Here is a 17,552-nt window from a genome sequence, read left to right on the forward strand (position 1 = left end):
TTAGTACAGTGCTTTGCACACACTAAGTGCTCAATAAAGACAACTGATTGATTGATTGATAACCAGGCTGTGCCACAGTTGAATCACGAAACCAAATCTCAATTAGTTGCTCTGCTCCTACAAGGAGGGACTTCTAATTCGAAGAAGTGGAGGAGGAACAAGAACCATTTTTCACCTTGGGCTGTTTAGGCAGTTCTTTTTCCTCCTGTCTGAAGTATAATAAATGCCCATAGCAATGAAAAACAAACCATTAGAAGATTTTCTAAACCACTGGTGTTCTTTATCAGTTGGACTGATTAGCTCCAATACGGCCACTGTGAAAAATGAGCTTGAATTGGTTACTAAGGTTGACAGGGTTTTATCACTGGTAAGGAGTAATGGCAATAATTAAAGCCTAAATAAAGCTTTTCAGAGTACACTTGCTCAAATGACACATAACAGTCCAAATCCAAAGAATATGAGAAGGGGGGTAAAAGAGGAAAGATAGATCTTCAGAGCTTGTTGTAATATGCTCACAAGTCTGATGTTCACTATTGTCCTTCTGCACTAGAAAATCAGCCCTAATCTTAGCCCAGTTAGAAAATTCACTCTTTTTACCTTTTCACTGTTAGACTATAAATTAATGATGTTCTACTGCGTTTCAGTATTTTTTTTTCCTTTCTGAGAAAGCAAGGAGGTTCAAGACAGGAAAAAGCTAAGGTTTTCTGAATCAGGTAAAAACACATTGGTACTCTTCGGGGAACTGTGGAAAAAATCAGCAGAATGGAAAATATATACATATTTTTAAACCTTATTCTATTGCTACACTGATGTGTCAATGAAGCAAGATAACATTCAAGTTGATACAAATCTGACTTTGATAATCCCCTCCATTTGACTGTCACGTTATTCATACATTGTAAAAACTTTTTTGAAGATGAAAACAGTGATCAAAAGTAAATTTCATAACTCTTCACACTCAGTAACATATTAACACATGAAGATATTCCCCTCAAAAGAAAGTCTTCTCCTCATGAATTAAAACAGGCCAAGCTTTCAAAAAAGTTTATATTCATGACACACTTACAAAGCGAAATAAATCCCTGTTAACATCTGCACCATGAATTCTGAAGACACCGGTATCCTGCTGTTGACACCTTTGTATTTTCTTACATTCTGCCGCGGATATCCAGAGACACATATTCTAAAGAGATCAAGACACTGTGTTAACGATCCTGGTGATTCAGATCATCAATCCTGCAACATTTTTCAGCAAAGAATTCCCCTTCAATGTTTTTAGCAGAAACCAAAAATTCACAAAGCATCTCTTCAGTTACAATCCTTGTCCAAATTCAGGTCCGAGTCATTCTATTAAATAAACTAAAGCACAAGAAACAACTTGGATATACAAAAACCACTTAGGTTAAAAACTGAAGACATCCAGCTTATAAATGCTGAACTACTGAATGGGCAGTTCTGTGGTGTGATAGATGTATGATTAGTGAAAGAAACAGAGAAAAAGCTGATCATTTTTACGTTACCCCGTACTGGAACCTCCTACTTCAGAATTGTTAAACCATTCCCTTGCCCTACTTCAAGTGTTTCCTGAGCCCTGTGGGATTCCGCGTGTCAGGATGTCATTTCCGACGGGCACAAGTTATCCGTGTACAGGATATAACCTTCTGATACAGGTACTGGTGTCAGGCAGGGGTCATATTCCCGCTTCAGGAGAGCTTCAAAACGTCGACTCCCAAGAAGATGGAGGCCAGAGATGGCAGTAACTAACTTGGGAATTGTAAGATATGAGAAAGGAGAGAGATCCCGATGGGAGAGGATGAGACACACAAAGGCAAGAGAGAGCAACAGAGATAAAGTGGCAGATGAGACGAGAGACGACAGAGCGGCGACAGGGGCACTGCTCCCCGAAATTTCCCGAGCCTGCGCACCGCTGCCTGCACTCTACCACCTCTGTGTGTTTGCGCGTGTATATTTGTACGTATATGCGTGTGTGTGTGTGTATATACTTGTGTACGTGCGTAAAGCTTTCACTCTATTTGTTCTGACGATTTTGACACCCGTCTACGTGTTTTGTTTCGTTGTCTGTCTCCCCCTTCTAGACTGTGAGCCCGCTGTTGGGTAGGGACTGTCTCTATATGTTGCCGACTTGTTCCAAGCGCTTAGTACAGTGCGCTGCACACAGTAAGCGCTCAATAAATGCAATTGAATGAATATATTTGTATATATGTTCCATGTGTATGGACGTGCAAGCATGTATGTGTGTCTATATATGCATATGTATCTATGTGTGTGCATGTGTATGTATATATTTGTGTATGTGCGTATAGCTTTCACTCTATTTGTTCTGACGATTTTGACACCCGTCTACATGTTTTCTTTCGTTGTCTGTCTCCCCCTTCTAGACTGTGAGCCCGCTGTTGGGTAGGGGGACCGTCTCTATATGTTGCCGACTTGTACTTTCCAAGCGCTTAGTACAGTGCGCTGCACACCGTAAGCGCTCAATAAATGCAATTGAATGAATTGGACTGAGGTTAGAGACAGAACTGAAGAAAGGTAGACCGAAGATGATGTTTGTGAGGGTTGGGTATACTCCAGGAACTTTCTCCAGAACCCACTCAAAGTTTGGGTCTGTATAGTCCAGAACGATCCTCAATCTCCTGAAATGCTGATCCCTGGGCAGAAAACAACCCATCGAGGTAGGTTAGTCAGTCAGTCAATCGTATTTATTGAGTGCTTACTGGGTACAGAGCACTGTACTAAGCACTTGGAAGAGTACACTATAATGATGTGTATATAACGTACACATGTGTATATATGTGTATAACGTATAACTTATGTGTATAACGTATGTGTATATAACGATGTGATGTGTATATAACGATGTGTATATAACAATGAGACTCTTCCTTCCTCTCCCCCTCGTCCCCCTCTCCATCCCCCCATCTTACCTCCTTCCCCACAGCACCTGTATATATGTATATATGTTTGTACATATTTATTACTCTATTTATTTATTTTACTTGTATATATCTATTCTATTTATTTTATTTTGTCAGTATGTTTGGTTTTGTCTCCCCCTTTTAGACTGTGAGCCCACTGTTGGGTAGGGACTGTCTCTATATGTTGCCAATTTGTACTTCCCAAGCGCTTAGTACAGTGCTCTGCACCCAGTAAGCGCTCAATAAATACGATTGATGATGATGATGATGTAACGGACACATTCCCTGCCCACAGTGAGCTAACAGGTCAACCCATCCTGTTCCCAGGAGTCAAATACTGCCGGAAGTATACTCTCGATTACTCCAAGCGAAAAAGTCAGCACGCTTATCCGGGTCTGTTGTGTGTATTGCCTAACCAGTGCAAGCTATAAAGCCACTGGGTAGAAACACTGACCAGCTTTATAATAATTGTGGTATTTTTTTTAAGCACTTACTATGGGCTGGACACCGTACTAAGCCCTGGGGTACATCCAAGCTAATCAGGTTGGACATAGTCCCTGTCCCATACAGTCTTAACCCCCATTCTACAGATGTGGTAACTGAGGCACAGAAAAGTTAAGTGACTTGCCCAAGGTCACACAGCAGACAAGTGCCGGAGCCAGGATTAGAACACAGGTCCTCCTGACGTCCAGGTCTGTGTTCTATTCACTAGGCCCCGCTGCTTCACTGTAGTCTTTCTTGTCCATTGCCAACTCTGCCCTCTCCCTTATTCTTAGATTGTGAACACCCTATTAGCCAGGACCACATCTAAGTTACCATACTTGTTTTCTCCCAGTGCTTCCTACAGTGCTTTACACACAGTAGGTGCTAAAATATACTGAATGAAAGATACTTCTAAAAGAATAATTGGCACTTAGCCTACTACTGAGTGAGGAATGGCAGAATTAAAATTCTAAAAGGAAGATGCAAATAAATGTCAGAGGATGTTACATTGCCTATAATTCCCTAGAGCTCAGGGATAACGCACTGCACTTTCAATTTAGAAATTATTCTAGCACTAAAAGTCTTACAACCTTGATGTAGAATCAGACTGAAAAGTAATATGGCCTTTGGTCATTCAAAGCTGTTAGTCGCCTGAACACATTCATTCATTCATTCAATCGTATTTATTGAGCGCTTACTGTGTGCAGAGCACTGGACTAAGCGCTTGGGAAGAACAAGTCGGCAACATTTAGAGACGGTCCCTACCCGACAGCGGGCTCACGGTCTAGAAGGGGGAGACAGACAACAAAACAAAACATATTAACAAAATAAGATAAATAGAATAAATATGTACAAGTAAAGTAAATAAATATAATAATAAATACGTACAAACATATATCCATATATACAGATGCTGTGGGGAGGGGAAGGAGGTAAGATGGGGAGGGGGAGGAGGGGGAGAGGAAGGAGGGGGCTCAGTCTGGGAAGGCCTGCTGGAGGATGCAATGATTCGAAGCACCATAATCATCACTATTATCATTATTAATCCAGCCCAATGATTCTATGCAATGATTCTAAACGCTTAACAGCTATCATAAGCACTGCGGCTCAGTGGAAAGAGTCCGGGCTTTGGAGTCAGAGGTCATGGGTTCAAATCCCGGCTCCGCTGCTTGTCAGCTGTGTATCTACCCCAGCTCTTAGAACAGTGCCTGGCAAAGAGTAAGCGTTTAACAAATTCCATAAACAAAGGGATTAAGAGTGTGTGTCCCCCATGTGGGACGGCTACTGTGCTCAACCTGATTAATCTGTATCTATCCCAGAGCCTAAAACAGTACTTGGCACAAAGCACATCATCAGCAACATCATCATCATTACTGCTAAATCTTTTTAAAAGGCAACAGGAAGTCTTTTCTTACTCTTCCCACTCTTTACTCCTCTCCCAGCCTCCAGCCCACTTCCCCCCCTTATCATCATCATCAATCGTATTTATTGAGCGCTTACTATGTGCAGAGCACTGTACTAAGCGCTTGGGAAGTACATCACAAGGACTATCTTCCTGCTCTGCCCACATCTCTCCTCCAAACATTTCACTAGCTTCCTGTATCTCCAGGGCAAACGAAACCAACTCACAATAAATGTACTTCAAGGCTCTCCATCTGGCACCACCTTACCTATCTGCTCTCTTGGACTACTATTTATTCATTCATTCAATCGTATTTATTGAGCACTTACTGTGTACTAAGCGCTTACTTAGTATTCCTCTACTTACCGTCTGCAGTCTAGACAAACAGCATGGCCTAGTGGATAGAACACAAAGCCTGGGAGTCAGAAGGACCTGGGTTCTAATCCCGGCTCTGCCACCTGCCTGCTGTGTGACCTTGGGCAAGTCACTTCACTTCTCTGGGCCTCAGTTCCCTCATCTGTAATATGGGGATTACGACTGGGAGACCCATGTGGGACAGGGACTGTGTCCAACCTGATTAGCTTGTATCTACCCCAGCGCTTAGAACAGTGCTTGACACACAGTAAGTGCTTAACAAGTATTATGTATTTATTTACATTAATATCTGTCTCCTCCTCTAGACTGTAAACTCACTGTGGGAAGGGGATGTGTCTGTTTGTTATACTGAATTCTCCCAATAGCTTAGTACAGTGCTCTGCACAGGGGAATCGCTCAATACGATTGAATGAAATACTATTATTGCCCAACCCATCCTTAGTAATAATAATGATAATCATGGCATTTATTAAGCGCTTACTATGTGCCAGTCACTGTACTAAGCGCTTGGGTGGTTACAATCAAATCAGGATCGCCACAGTCCCTGTCCCACATGGGGCTTACAGTCTTATTCCCCACTTTCCAGAACAGGGAACTGAGGCACAGAGAAGTGAAGGGACTTACCCAAGGCCACACAGCAGACAAGTGGCAGAACCAGAATTAGAACCCATGACCTTCTGATTCCCCGGCCCATGCTCTATCCACTAGGCCATGCTGTTTCTCAATACACCTTCTAGGTGTATGTTACTCTCAAGGTACATCAGCCATCTTATAACTTATTTACACATTCCTTTACACTTAGGTACATATGTCTACTCAATTTATTGTGACAGCCTGGGTAATATATTTATGTTTGCCTCCCCTAATATGATGTAAGCTCCTTGGGGGAAAGAAACGGGTCGTTTTGTTAATCTGCACTTCCCAAGCGCCTGGTGCTCAACAAATGTTGTTACTAAGACTGCCCTCCACAACTTCAATTTACCACTTTTCAGTCCTTCCCTGTGGAATTGTGGCAGAAGATATATGAATCAAAACCTCTAATCCTGGATACTGACAAATCAGACACCTTCACTGTCGTAAAGAAACAGGTGCTTTCCTTCATATTTTTTCAACCTACCAGTAGGCTGGCCCCGAGGAGAAACAACCTATCGACCCGTCGATCGTACTTACTGAGTGCATAATCTGAGCAGAACACTGAACTAAGTACTAGTGAATTTATCCTCTAGACTGTGAGCTCATTGTGGGCAGGAATGTGTCTGTTTGTTGTTACACCCTACTCTCCCCAAGCGCTTAATACAGTGCTTTGCACACGGTATGCGCTCAATAAATACGATTGAATGGGAGTGTGCCATAGAGTTCGTAGACACAAACAACCTCAGCCCTTGAAGTCCTCAAGGAGTTAATACTCTAGCAGGGAGACAAACATTAAAATAAATTACAGAAGGGGAAGTGGATGTGCATATAAGTGCTGTAGTGGTAGTAAATAATAAATAAATAATGTTGGCATTTGTTAAGCGCTTACTATGTGCAAAGCACTGATCTAAGCGCTTGGGGGGATACAAAGTGATCAGGTTGTCCCACGTGGGGCTCACAGTCTTAATCCCCATTTTACAGATGAGGCAACTGAGGCTCAGAGAAGTTAAGTGACTTGCCCAAGGTCACACAGCAGACATGTGGCGGAGCCGGCATTCGAACCCATGACCTCTGACTCCAAAGCCCGTGCTCTTTCCACTGAGCCATGCTGCTTCTCTAGTACTAAGCACCTACCGGGTGCAGAGCACTGGATTAAGTGCTGAGAAAAAGAAATTCACTGGTGAGATTTAGACACGGCCCCTGCCCCTCTACGGGCACACAGTTTACGAGCAGAAGGAGCGGGATAACCATAAAGTGAAGAGTAATAACAACAATGACAATAATTGTGGTATTTGTTAAGTGATTTCTATGATTTCTATTTCTATTCATTCATTCATTCGATCATATTTATTGAGCACTTACTGTGTGCAGAGCACTGTACTAAGTGCTTGGAAAGTACAATTCGGCAACAGAGACAATCCTTACCCAACAATGGGCTCACAGTCTAGAACGGGGGGGGGGAGACAGACAACAAGACAAAACAAGTAGACAGGCATCAATAGCATCAATATAAACAGAATTATAGATAGATACGTCATTAATAAAATAAATAGAATAATAAATATGTACACGTATTTCATTGTACTAAACCCCGGGGTAGGTACAAAATAATCAGGTTAGATCGTCCCTGTCGCACATGGGACTCACTAGTCTCAGCCAAATGGACCTGCATGACTATTTTGTTTCTCCCTTCTGCTCTCCCTTAGAGCCGTCTGACTCTTCTTGAAAAATCCAAACAGAAGGCCCAAGTCGTATGAATGCAAAAACATGAGCATCTGCATTAAATTCACAGTGTGCTCCCCGACAGCTGCCCCCGAGATTCTAAAAAACATGTGAAAAACAAATCTTTTGGAGGATAATGTATCTGCCAAGACATTACTTGAGATTCATTTTTTTAGTGAGAATCTGAGAATACAGATAACCACTAATTTTGCTTTTTGTCTCTCAAATGTCACTGGGTTGACTGACACTTGCCCTAAGTTTCTTGAATTGCACAAAAACCACCCATTTAAAATACACCCTTGAATAGCATGATACTATGTTTAGAGTAGCTATCCCTCTTACCTATCATCTCCCTGCTAACCTGTGTTGGGAAAAGAGAGAAAATGCTACTCTGTGATTAGACAGACTAGACTGTGAGCCCACTGTTGGGTAGGGACCGTCTCTATAAGTTGCCAACTTGTACTTCCCAAGCGCTTAGTACAGTGCTCTGCACACAGTAAGCGCTCAATAAATACGATTGATTGATTGATTGATTATTGTCAGTATGTTTGGCACCTGACCAACAGACAGAGGCACCACCATTACATAAACTTACAGTAGCTCCCTCTTCAATATCATTTGGAATTTTAGCTAATTCAGTTTTATTTCCATTTGGATGTAAAGTTGTGAAGAATCTAAATGGAATTCACTAATTTTCAAAGTGGACACTCTAATCTCCGCCTCTTCAAGCTGCTCTGTAATGCTTCTCTTCCCTTCTCCCCTCAACCGCCTGGTTTTTTGTTTGTTATTTTTTCCACTAGGCAACTAAATTAGTCTTCTCTGCTGGTAGTGGTTCCTTTTCTCCTACATTTCCTCACCGTCTCCACAAAAAACTACTCATTCTCTAAGACAGAGGGTTCCCTCCCCACTATTTAGTGATAATGCTGCAGCCAAAGGGAGGGTCAGCACACATCAAACCCCTGGCCCTTGTATGTCAGTAGAGTAGATGCCCGACAGTAAAGTTGCCAAAGCCACCAGACCCCCTAAGAAGTCCAAAAAAAACCCACTTGACAGTGCAAAATTAGAATGACTTGCCCTTCAATAACCAATCTCATGGTGGTAGAAGGAGCTATTACATCACAGAAGGATCACCTGCAGGGATTTCATCTTGCCATCTTTGTTACATAAAGAAGCAGCATGGTGGAGTGGGAGTCAGAAGGTATTGATTCTAATCCCAGCTCCACTACTTGTCTTGTGTGTGACCTTGGGCAAGTCGCTTCACTTCCTTGGGCCTCAGTTCCCTTGTCTGTAAAATGGGGATTAAGACTGTGAGCCCCATGTGAGACAGAGACTTTCCAACCCGATTTTCTTGCATTCACCTTGGCGCTTAGTACAGTGCTTGACACATAGTAGGCTCTTAACACCATAATAATAATAATTATTATTATTATAATATTTGGATTTGGGAGGAGCCACTACCGATGGCTTTGGTATCTCCCTAGGTTCGGGTCACTCACTCTTGCCATATTGTTGGCTAGACTTTTCCAGAAATAGATGCTCGCACACTAGATTGAGCCAGGGTAAACGAAGTAACCTGAACTATCCTCCACATCAGACTTTTAGGACAAAGTGGTCTATCATGGATACACTTGGTGATCACTCGGGGTGCCACGCTACCGTTTTACTGCCTTTCCTCATTCCTTGGTTTCCTGCAAAGCTTGGAGAGGCAAGGAGAGAAAAAACAGACAGGATGCTAACAGCAGACAAGTGGGTGAGGAAAGGGACACTGCTTAAAGACACAGACAGCAGCAGCTGCTGGAGCAGCTCAACACATTTCCCTTTCATCCCAGATGGGTTATTTTCGAATTCCTCCATGACTCTACAATTGCAGTCAATCAGCAGTTCTCCAATATAAAGTCTGACTCCCTGCACGTCTCAGGAGGTTTTCAATATCTCTAAGCTAGTCTTCATCATCATCATCACCAATCGTATTTATTGAGCGCTTACTGTGTGCAGAGCACTGTACTAAGCGCTTGGGAAGTACAAATTGGCAACATATAGAGACGGTCCCTACCCAACAGTGGGCTCACAGTCTAAAAGGGGGAGACAAAACCAAACACACTAACAAAATAAAATAGATAGAATAGATATGTACAAGTAAAATAAATAAATAAATAAATAGAGTAATAAATAGGTACAAACATATATACACATATACAGGTGCTGTGGGGAAGGGAAGGAGGTAAGATGGGGGGGATAGAGAGGGGGACGAGGGGGAACCACCATTACAGTTTTATTTTACCCCATCAAAAGCTGGGAATTTCATGTTTTTTACTGAGCTGTGCATTTAAACTGGATACATAATTTGTTTTCAGATTGACAGTTACCACAGTTAGCGTATTAAACCCAGCTCTTCCCAACAAATGTCCTCTGTCATTGACAGCAGTAAAAGGAGAAATGTGTGGAGAAAATCCTCCTTCCCTTTCCAGTTCTGCTAACTGCAAAGAGCATCGAAGCTCGTAGGGGGTATCTCCTCCAAACATTGCACCGATAAATACTCCATCTGGCTTCAGGACTTGATGTATCTGTTTAAATGCTCGAGGAAGGTCATTCACCCAATGCAAACTTAAACTGCTAACTACAAGATCAAATGTATTTTCTTTGAAAGGAAGAAGTCTTAACATCAAATGGTAAGATAAGGCCAATATCAACGCCACATTCCCAGTCATTCTTATGGATTTGCCTTAGTTCCTTGTTGGGAATCATCTCGGATGATTAAGGGAACCTTCTATCCTTGCAGTTCCGTTTCTCATAGAGGGATACACCCCAGTGGAAACAAATTTCACTGACCGTCAAGTTCAGAAAAGCAGATCCTACAGATCCAGAGAACAGATCAAGGACTCACTTTGTTGGCTGAGGTGGTGGTGGTGGGGTGGTGCAGGTGGGGCGTTAAACTGAGGCACAAGGACTGCAACTCTTTTAGCAGAAAAATGATGAAGAAATAGCTACGGCTGATTCATTCATATTTCTTGAGCACTTATGTGTGCAGAGCACTGTACTAAGCACTTGGGAAAGTACAACACCACAAATACAGTGACGTTCCCTGCGCACAACAAGCTTACAGTCTAGAGGTGGGGAGACAGACATCAATACAAATAAAATAACAGATACATACATAAGTGCTGGGCTGATGGGCTTCTATATTCACCAGGCATTTGCCTTTCCCAGAGAACCTAGTGTCTAATTCAATGCTGAATTGAATTAACCAATTCAAGCGCTTAGTACAGTGCTCTGCACACAGTAAGCGCTCAATAAATACGATTGATTGATTGATTAACCTGGAAGAGGCTGGTATTCGGCTCTAGTGAAATGAAAAGGGCCTGGAAATGGCTGGTCTGGTGAGAAGCAGGTTTTGTTGCCTCCCCTGCACCATTCTCCCAGGCCAGTGGAGACTTCTTGCTCCAGGGCCAATGTGGTTGCCCCCATTAACAATTTATCTTTCCCCACCCATCACTAGCATTCACCACTTGATGGAGGAGTTAGCTACAGCTAGCGAAGCTGTTCACGGGCTTGGCTAGACAGGATCTCTGTTGACTGTATTTTCCCAAGAATTTAGTACAGTACTGTGCACCCAGTAAGCACTTAATAAACACCACTGGTGATTGGGCGCCAGCTGACAGTTCGATTTCCACAGGGAAGGGGAGGAGCGGGAGTGGGGAAAGCAAGGAAGAGTGGAAAGAGAAGCAAAGGTGGAAGCCAAGAGCTTTCTCGACCCAGCTGCAGAGTCTCCCCAGTTCCCTCCCTCCACCCACCTCCTTCACCTGCTGCTATTGGCTTTCAAGAATAGGCAGTGCTGTTCCAGTGAAAATGTTTGATCAGTCTTGGTTCTATTCCTAACAGGTTAATGAGTTTCAACTGTGAAGGCTTTTAACTGCTTCAGTCAAAATTGCTTTAAAAGTGTACACTTGTTCGGGTCTCTAATTTTGCTAAAAATCCAAATGTCATTAGTCATTCTTCCATCTTCTTTGCTAATGGGCAAAAAAGTACATGAACTCATTTTATACCAAAACATGGTTTATTCATTCATTCAATCGTATTTATTAAGTGCTTACTGTATGCAGGGCACTATACTAAGCGCTTGGGAAAGTACAATACGACAATAAACAGTGACATTCTCTGCCCACAACAAGCTCACGTAAGGCTATGAAATACTTTCTAGCTATTATTTTCTAGTGAAATAAGATGTGGACATCTTAGCTGGATAGTTAAGATACCCCTTGTACTGGGATGTAAGAGAAAAAGAATAGCAGTTCCTTATCTTGCTGTAATCAGTACGGGAACCCAGGGGAAAAATAACAAGATATATTAAATTGTGTTGTTCCCTGTCGTTGTGGGCAGGGAACGTCACTGTATTTGTGGTGGTGTACTTTCCCAAGTGCTTAGTACAGTGCTCTGCACACATAAGTGCTCAAGAAATATGAATGAATCAGCCGTAGCTATTTCTTCATCATTTTTCTGCTAAAAGAATTCACGGGATTTCTTTTTAACCACACAGGAAAGAAGGCTTGCAAAATATCAGTCATTGTGAATGTTGCTTGTAAAACGTGACATCATCTGTGTAAATAACATTATGGCTAATGAAGAGCTATCAGAGTAAATCTAATTATTAAACTGTTGAGAACAATTAAATCATTATAGTAAAGAAAATCCGAGTGTTCACTAACCTTCCAGCACTCACTCCTCCCCAGAATGCAGGAGCTTGGGATACTAACTTAATGACAAAAGTGGGCAGTCACTTGTTTATGCCATTGGGCTCTACTGGGTTCTCCCCGGCTTCTACTGCTTTGCACACACTAAGCGCTCAATAAATATGATCGACTGGTAGCTGGGCTGATCCCAGAGAGGGGGATCCAAACTATTCCCAGCTCTCTCCTGTTGTAGTGGGCTGGGACTGAGGCCCAAACACGGGCCCTTGAGGAACGACGGACTTTCCCAGCATGTAGATGACCGCTTGTCCCCCAGACAGCTCTTTGCCAGGGAGATGGTGTGGCCCTGGGGAGCCTGAATGCCGGCTGTTAAAGCCAGCTGCAAAGGGCAACGTGTCCCAACCCATCCTAACAACACAGCCTTGTTATCCAGGTGGGAGGTTCTGTCCTCCTTTCTCCACCCCTGGAAACACGCAGGCGAGAGGAAATAGGGTTGGCGAGAACCACAGCGTGCTCAATGCAATATAGCGACTCCACTTTAAGTCTCCGAGAACCCTGCTCTTTAACACTGGTACGTGTCTGATTTAAGGCTCTGCAGAAACTCAGGTGCTTGGCAGTAATACCCTGTGCCTGGAGAGCTCTTGGGGAAAAAAAAAAAAACATGACATGTTTGTGCTGGCTAAGGGCACACTGGGAGGAGGTGTTATTCTCCCCAGCCTACCCACAAACGGCAAGTTCTTTTTATTTTGTTTATTTATGATTTGTTTAGGGCTTTCTGCAAAGCACTTGAATAATGGAATGTCCCCATCTACTTGCGGAATATTTGCTAATGCCTCGGAAGACAGAAATGCTGCCATAGCACTGTTCCTTGTGTAACCTTAGGCGACTAGCCGGTCCATTCCTCAGTCTGGTTGGGGTTTAGAGGATTTAGTAAACTGATTCACATTTCAAAACGAAGAATCCAAGGCTCAAGACTGGATCTCTCCATCATGGCATCCTGCTTATAAGCAGAGGGACCCATCTCCTTGGGAGTCTTCCTCTCCTGCTCTCATCCTCTTTTCCTCTCTCCCTTTCTTTTGTCAACCTCCTCACACATATATAGGGGGCATTTCATCCATAGTCAGTGCACAGGTAGATAGGTGGAAACACTGTCATTTGTATCTATCTTACAGGTTGTTGGGGAAAAAAGGAAAAACAGTTTTAGTTTTGCTTAGCCTTCCCTCCCACTGCTCTCTTCACCCTACTTCTTTGACCAGGGAAGAGCAGCCAGCGATAGGTACAGGGAAAGGTGGGAAGAGGAGAAATTGGGCAAAGAAGTGGGGAAGAACACTGAAAAAAGGAAGAGGAGGGAGAGTGAGATCATGATGGGCAGGGAACTTGTCCACCAACTCTGTTATATTGTACTCCCCTAAGCGCTTAGTACATGCTCTGCACACAGTACGTGCTCAATAAATATGACTGATTGAAAGAAAAGAAAAAGAAAAGAAAGGGAGGCAAACAAATGATCAGGTTGAAAGGGAGGGAAACGTTGAAGCAAATGGCATAGTTAAGCGCGTAGTACAGTACTCTGCACACAGTATACACTCAATACAATTGAAAGAATAGTTAGGAAAGAGAAAAGCAAGGATGTAAAATCAGAGAGAAAAAAAGAAAACAAGAGGAAAAAGGGCAAGTCACTGGAAAAATTACAAAGGAAAATAAGAGACCATAAGGAACAGATGAAGAAACAGAACAAAAAGAGAAAGGATTAGGAGAGGATCATTAAAGGAGCAAGAAACAAGAGAAAGCAGAAAGAAATGGGACAGTGATAGTGAAGGATCAAGTGGGTGTGGAAAAGGTATGTATGTACAAATGACAGTAGTCAGACTAAAAAGGATGCTAACACCCAGGGGATTATATTTTGTTACTTTTAGTAGTAGCAGTAATAATAATGCTTGTGGTATTCGTTAGGTGCCTAAAAGGTGTCAAGCATCATCCTAAATATTGGAATAGGTACAAAATAATCAGGTTGGGAAATAGTCCTGCCCCACATGAGGTTCACAAGCTAAAAAGGAGCAAAAACAGGTACTGAATCTCACCGTACAGATGTGAAAACTGAGGCACAGAGAAGTTAGTGACTTGTCCAAGGTCACACAGCAGGCAAGTGGTGGAGTCAGAATTAGAACTCAGGGCCGCAAACTCTCAGGCCCATGATCTTTCTGCTCAGCCACCCTACAAATAACCAATCTTATTTTTTTTATGGTATTAGGTAAGCATTTACTATAGTACCGGCACTGTACTGAGCACTGGGGTAGAAACAAGCTAATCAGGTTGGACAGAGTCCACATCCTACATGGGAGTCACGGTCCTAATCCCCATTTTACAGATGAGGTAACTGAGGCACAGAGTAGTGAAGTGACTTGCCCCAGGTTACACAGCAGACAAGCGGCAGAGGCAGGATTAGAACCCAGGTCCTCTAACCAGGCTGCTAGAGATTTTGAGAGATAGTGCTCTGCTGGAGAAGATGCGTTCTATAAAACCTATAGGGACAAGTATCTAATTCCTTGATATTACGCCATAGTCCTAATTTTGCCATTGTGCACATTTTTTCTTAATTCTAAACGTACATATCCAGAGAAAAGAAATTTGACCTAACAGCAAATTTCAGTGTGACCCATCTGCTTTAAGAAAAGTTAAAAAGCTGGAGGCAAAGTAAGCAAGTTAGCTCTTCAAGGGCAAAGACTGTATTGCACTGTAATTGCACTGTAATCGAGAAGCAGTGTGGCTCAGTGGAAAGAGCCCGGGCTTGGAAGTCAGAGGTCGTGGGTTCTAATCCCAGCTCCGCCACTTGTCAGCTGTGTGACTTTGGGCAAGTCACTTAACTTCTCTGTGCCTCAGTTCTCCCATCTGTAAAATGGGGATGAAGACTGGGAGCCCCACGCTGGACAACCTTGATTACCTTGTATACCTTGTACCCACCCCCCAGCGCTTAGAAAAGTGCTTGGCACATAGTAAGCACTTAACAAATACCAACATTATTATTATTATTATTATTATTAATTATTTTGTACATTCCCAAAGCAGTTAACAGTCCTCTACACATGCTAGGTGCTCAATGAATAAATATTGTTGATACTGGTGCAGATGAATGGTCCCTGCTCCTGGCAAGCATGTGCAGAATTTCACTGGGTGACCACTCAAGCTCTGGTCACACAGTTTGCTTAAATATTTATTCCATTCAGATACATACCACAAAATTATATTTCTGGAATTCTCAGAATAAGGGCAAATACCCCAGAAATGTTTCTTTCTTGGCTTCAACCAATACTATTTTACTGAGTGCCTTCTGTGTGCAAACCACTGTACTAAGAGCTTGGAAGAGAAGAGTGAACGTAAAAGACACGATAAAGGCAGGAGGAAAGAGTTTGAGGCAGTAAGATGGGAACGAAGGGGTCAGCGGTAGAAAAGGCAAGGATGAGGCACAGTGAGAGGGTCTGGGACATGAATCAATGATATTTATTGAGTGCTTACTCTGTGCAGAGTGCTGTATTAAGTGCTTGGGAAAGTACAAGAAGCAGCATGGCTCAGTGGAAAGAGTCCAGGCTTGGGAGTCAGAGGTCTAATCCCGGCTCCGCCACTTGTCAGCTGTGTGACTTTGGGCAAGTCACTTCACTTCTCTGGGCCTCAGTTCCCTCATCTGGAAAATGGGGATTAAGATTGTGAGCCCCACATCAGACCACCTGATCACCTTGTATCCCCCAGTGCTTTGCACACAGTAAGCATTTCACAAATGCTATCATTATTATTATTACAGTATCAGAGTTGGTTCACACAACCTCTGCCTACAAGGAACTTACTGTCAAGAAGGGGAAGATGGACATTAAAATAAATTATAGCTAGGAGAAATGGGAGAATAAAAGGATATGTACATAAGTGCTGGGTGACTATCAAGAGTTTAAGGGGTACAGAACCAAGTGCATAGGCTATGCATAAGAGAGGGCGGGTAGGGGAAATGAAGGTTTAGTTGGGGAAGGTGTGGAGTGTGGTGGTCTGTCAGATGGTATGGGGGAGAGAGATCCAAGCCAGAGGACACGGGCAAGGGGTCAGAAATAATAATAATAATAATAATAATAATAATAACAATAATGATGGCATTTGTTAAGCACTTACTATGTGCAAAGCACTGTTCTAAGTGCTGGGGAAGATACAAGGTGATCAGGTTGTCCCACGTGGGGCTCACAGTCTTAATCCCCATTTTACAGATGAGGGAACTGAGGTTCCGAGAAGTTAAGTGACTTGCCCAAGGTCACACAGCAGACATGTGGCGGAGCTGGGATTCGAACCCATGACCTCTGGCTCCAAAGCCCATGCTCTTTTCCACTGAGCCACACTGCTTCTCTTAATGAGATAGAAATGAGATAGAATAGCAATAAGATAGAAAAGATCAAGGTACAGTGAGTAAGCTGCCATTAAAGGACCAGTGCGTGCAGGCTGGGCTGTAGTAGCAGATCAGCAAGGCGAGTTAAGTGAGAGAGCTGATTGAGGGCCTTAAAGTTTATGGTATGGAGTTCATGTTTGATGCAGAAGTGGATGGGCAGCCATTGGAGGTTTTCGAAAAGTAGGAAGATATAGGATGAATACTTCTTGTTTTGTTGGGATTTTTTTTTTTAAGAAAAATGATCCAGGCAGCAGAGTGACGTGTGGACTAGAATAGGGAGAGGCAGAGGGCATGGAGATCAGCAGTGCTTAGATGCGCTTGGTAGTAATAATAATAATAATGGCATTTGCTAAGCGCTTACTATGTGCCAAGCACTGTTCTAAGCCCTGGGGGGAATACGAGGCAATCAGGTTGTCTCACATGGGGCTCACGGTCTTAATCCCCATCTTCCAGATGAGGTAACTGAGGCACACAGAAGTTCAGTGATTTGCCCAAAGTCACACAGCTGACAAGTGGCAGAAGCAGGATTAGAACCCAGACCTCTGACTGCCAAGCCAGTGCTCTTTCCACTGAGCCATGCTGCTTCTCAACAGTATTCAATAGTACTTTCGATAGAGAGGAAAGGGCATATTCTAGAGATGATATGAAGGTAGAATCAACAGGATTTGGTGGCAGATTAAATATGTGGGTTGAATGAGAGTGAGTTTCAGGATTATAAAACAGGGAAGATGGTGGTGTTGTCTAAAGTATTGGGAAAGTCAAGGGGAGGACACGTTTTGGGTGGCAAAATGCGCATTTTAAGTTTGAGGTGTTGGCAAAACACCCAGTTAGAGATGTCCTGAAGGCAAGAGGAAATGGAAGTCTACAGAAGTCTAGAAGGAGACAGGTCGGGGCTGGAG

At 43.0% G+C, this 17,552-nt stretch overlaps 1 protein-coding gene across 3 annotated transcripts in view; it reads right to left on the bottom strand.

Annotated features, from left to right (window-relative positions):
- FAM126A (family with sequence similarity 126 member A) overlaps nucleotides 1-17,552 on the bottom strand; it is a 115,416-nt gene that overhangs the window by 24,384 nt on the left and 73,480 nt on the right. For all 3 annotated transcript variants that reach the window (XM_038761274.1, XM_038761284.1, XM_038761290.1), the window contains exon 9: nucleotides 1,067-1,183. In XM_038761274.1, coding sequence (XP_038617202.1) covers nucleotides 1,067-1,183 — 117 coding nt within the window. The remainder of the gene's footprint in view (nucleotides 1-1,066; nucleotides 1,184-17,552) is intronic.

The sequence above is a fragment of the Tachyglossus aculeatus genome, chromosome 2, assembly GCF_015852505.1.
Source record: "Tachyglossus aculeatus isolate mTacAcu1 chromosome 2, mTacAcu1.pri, whole genome shotgun sequence".
Classification (NCBI taxonomy): domain Eukaryota; kingdom Metazoa; phylum Chordata; class Mammalia; order Monotremata; family Tachyglossidae; genus Tachyglossus; species Tachyglossus aculeatus.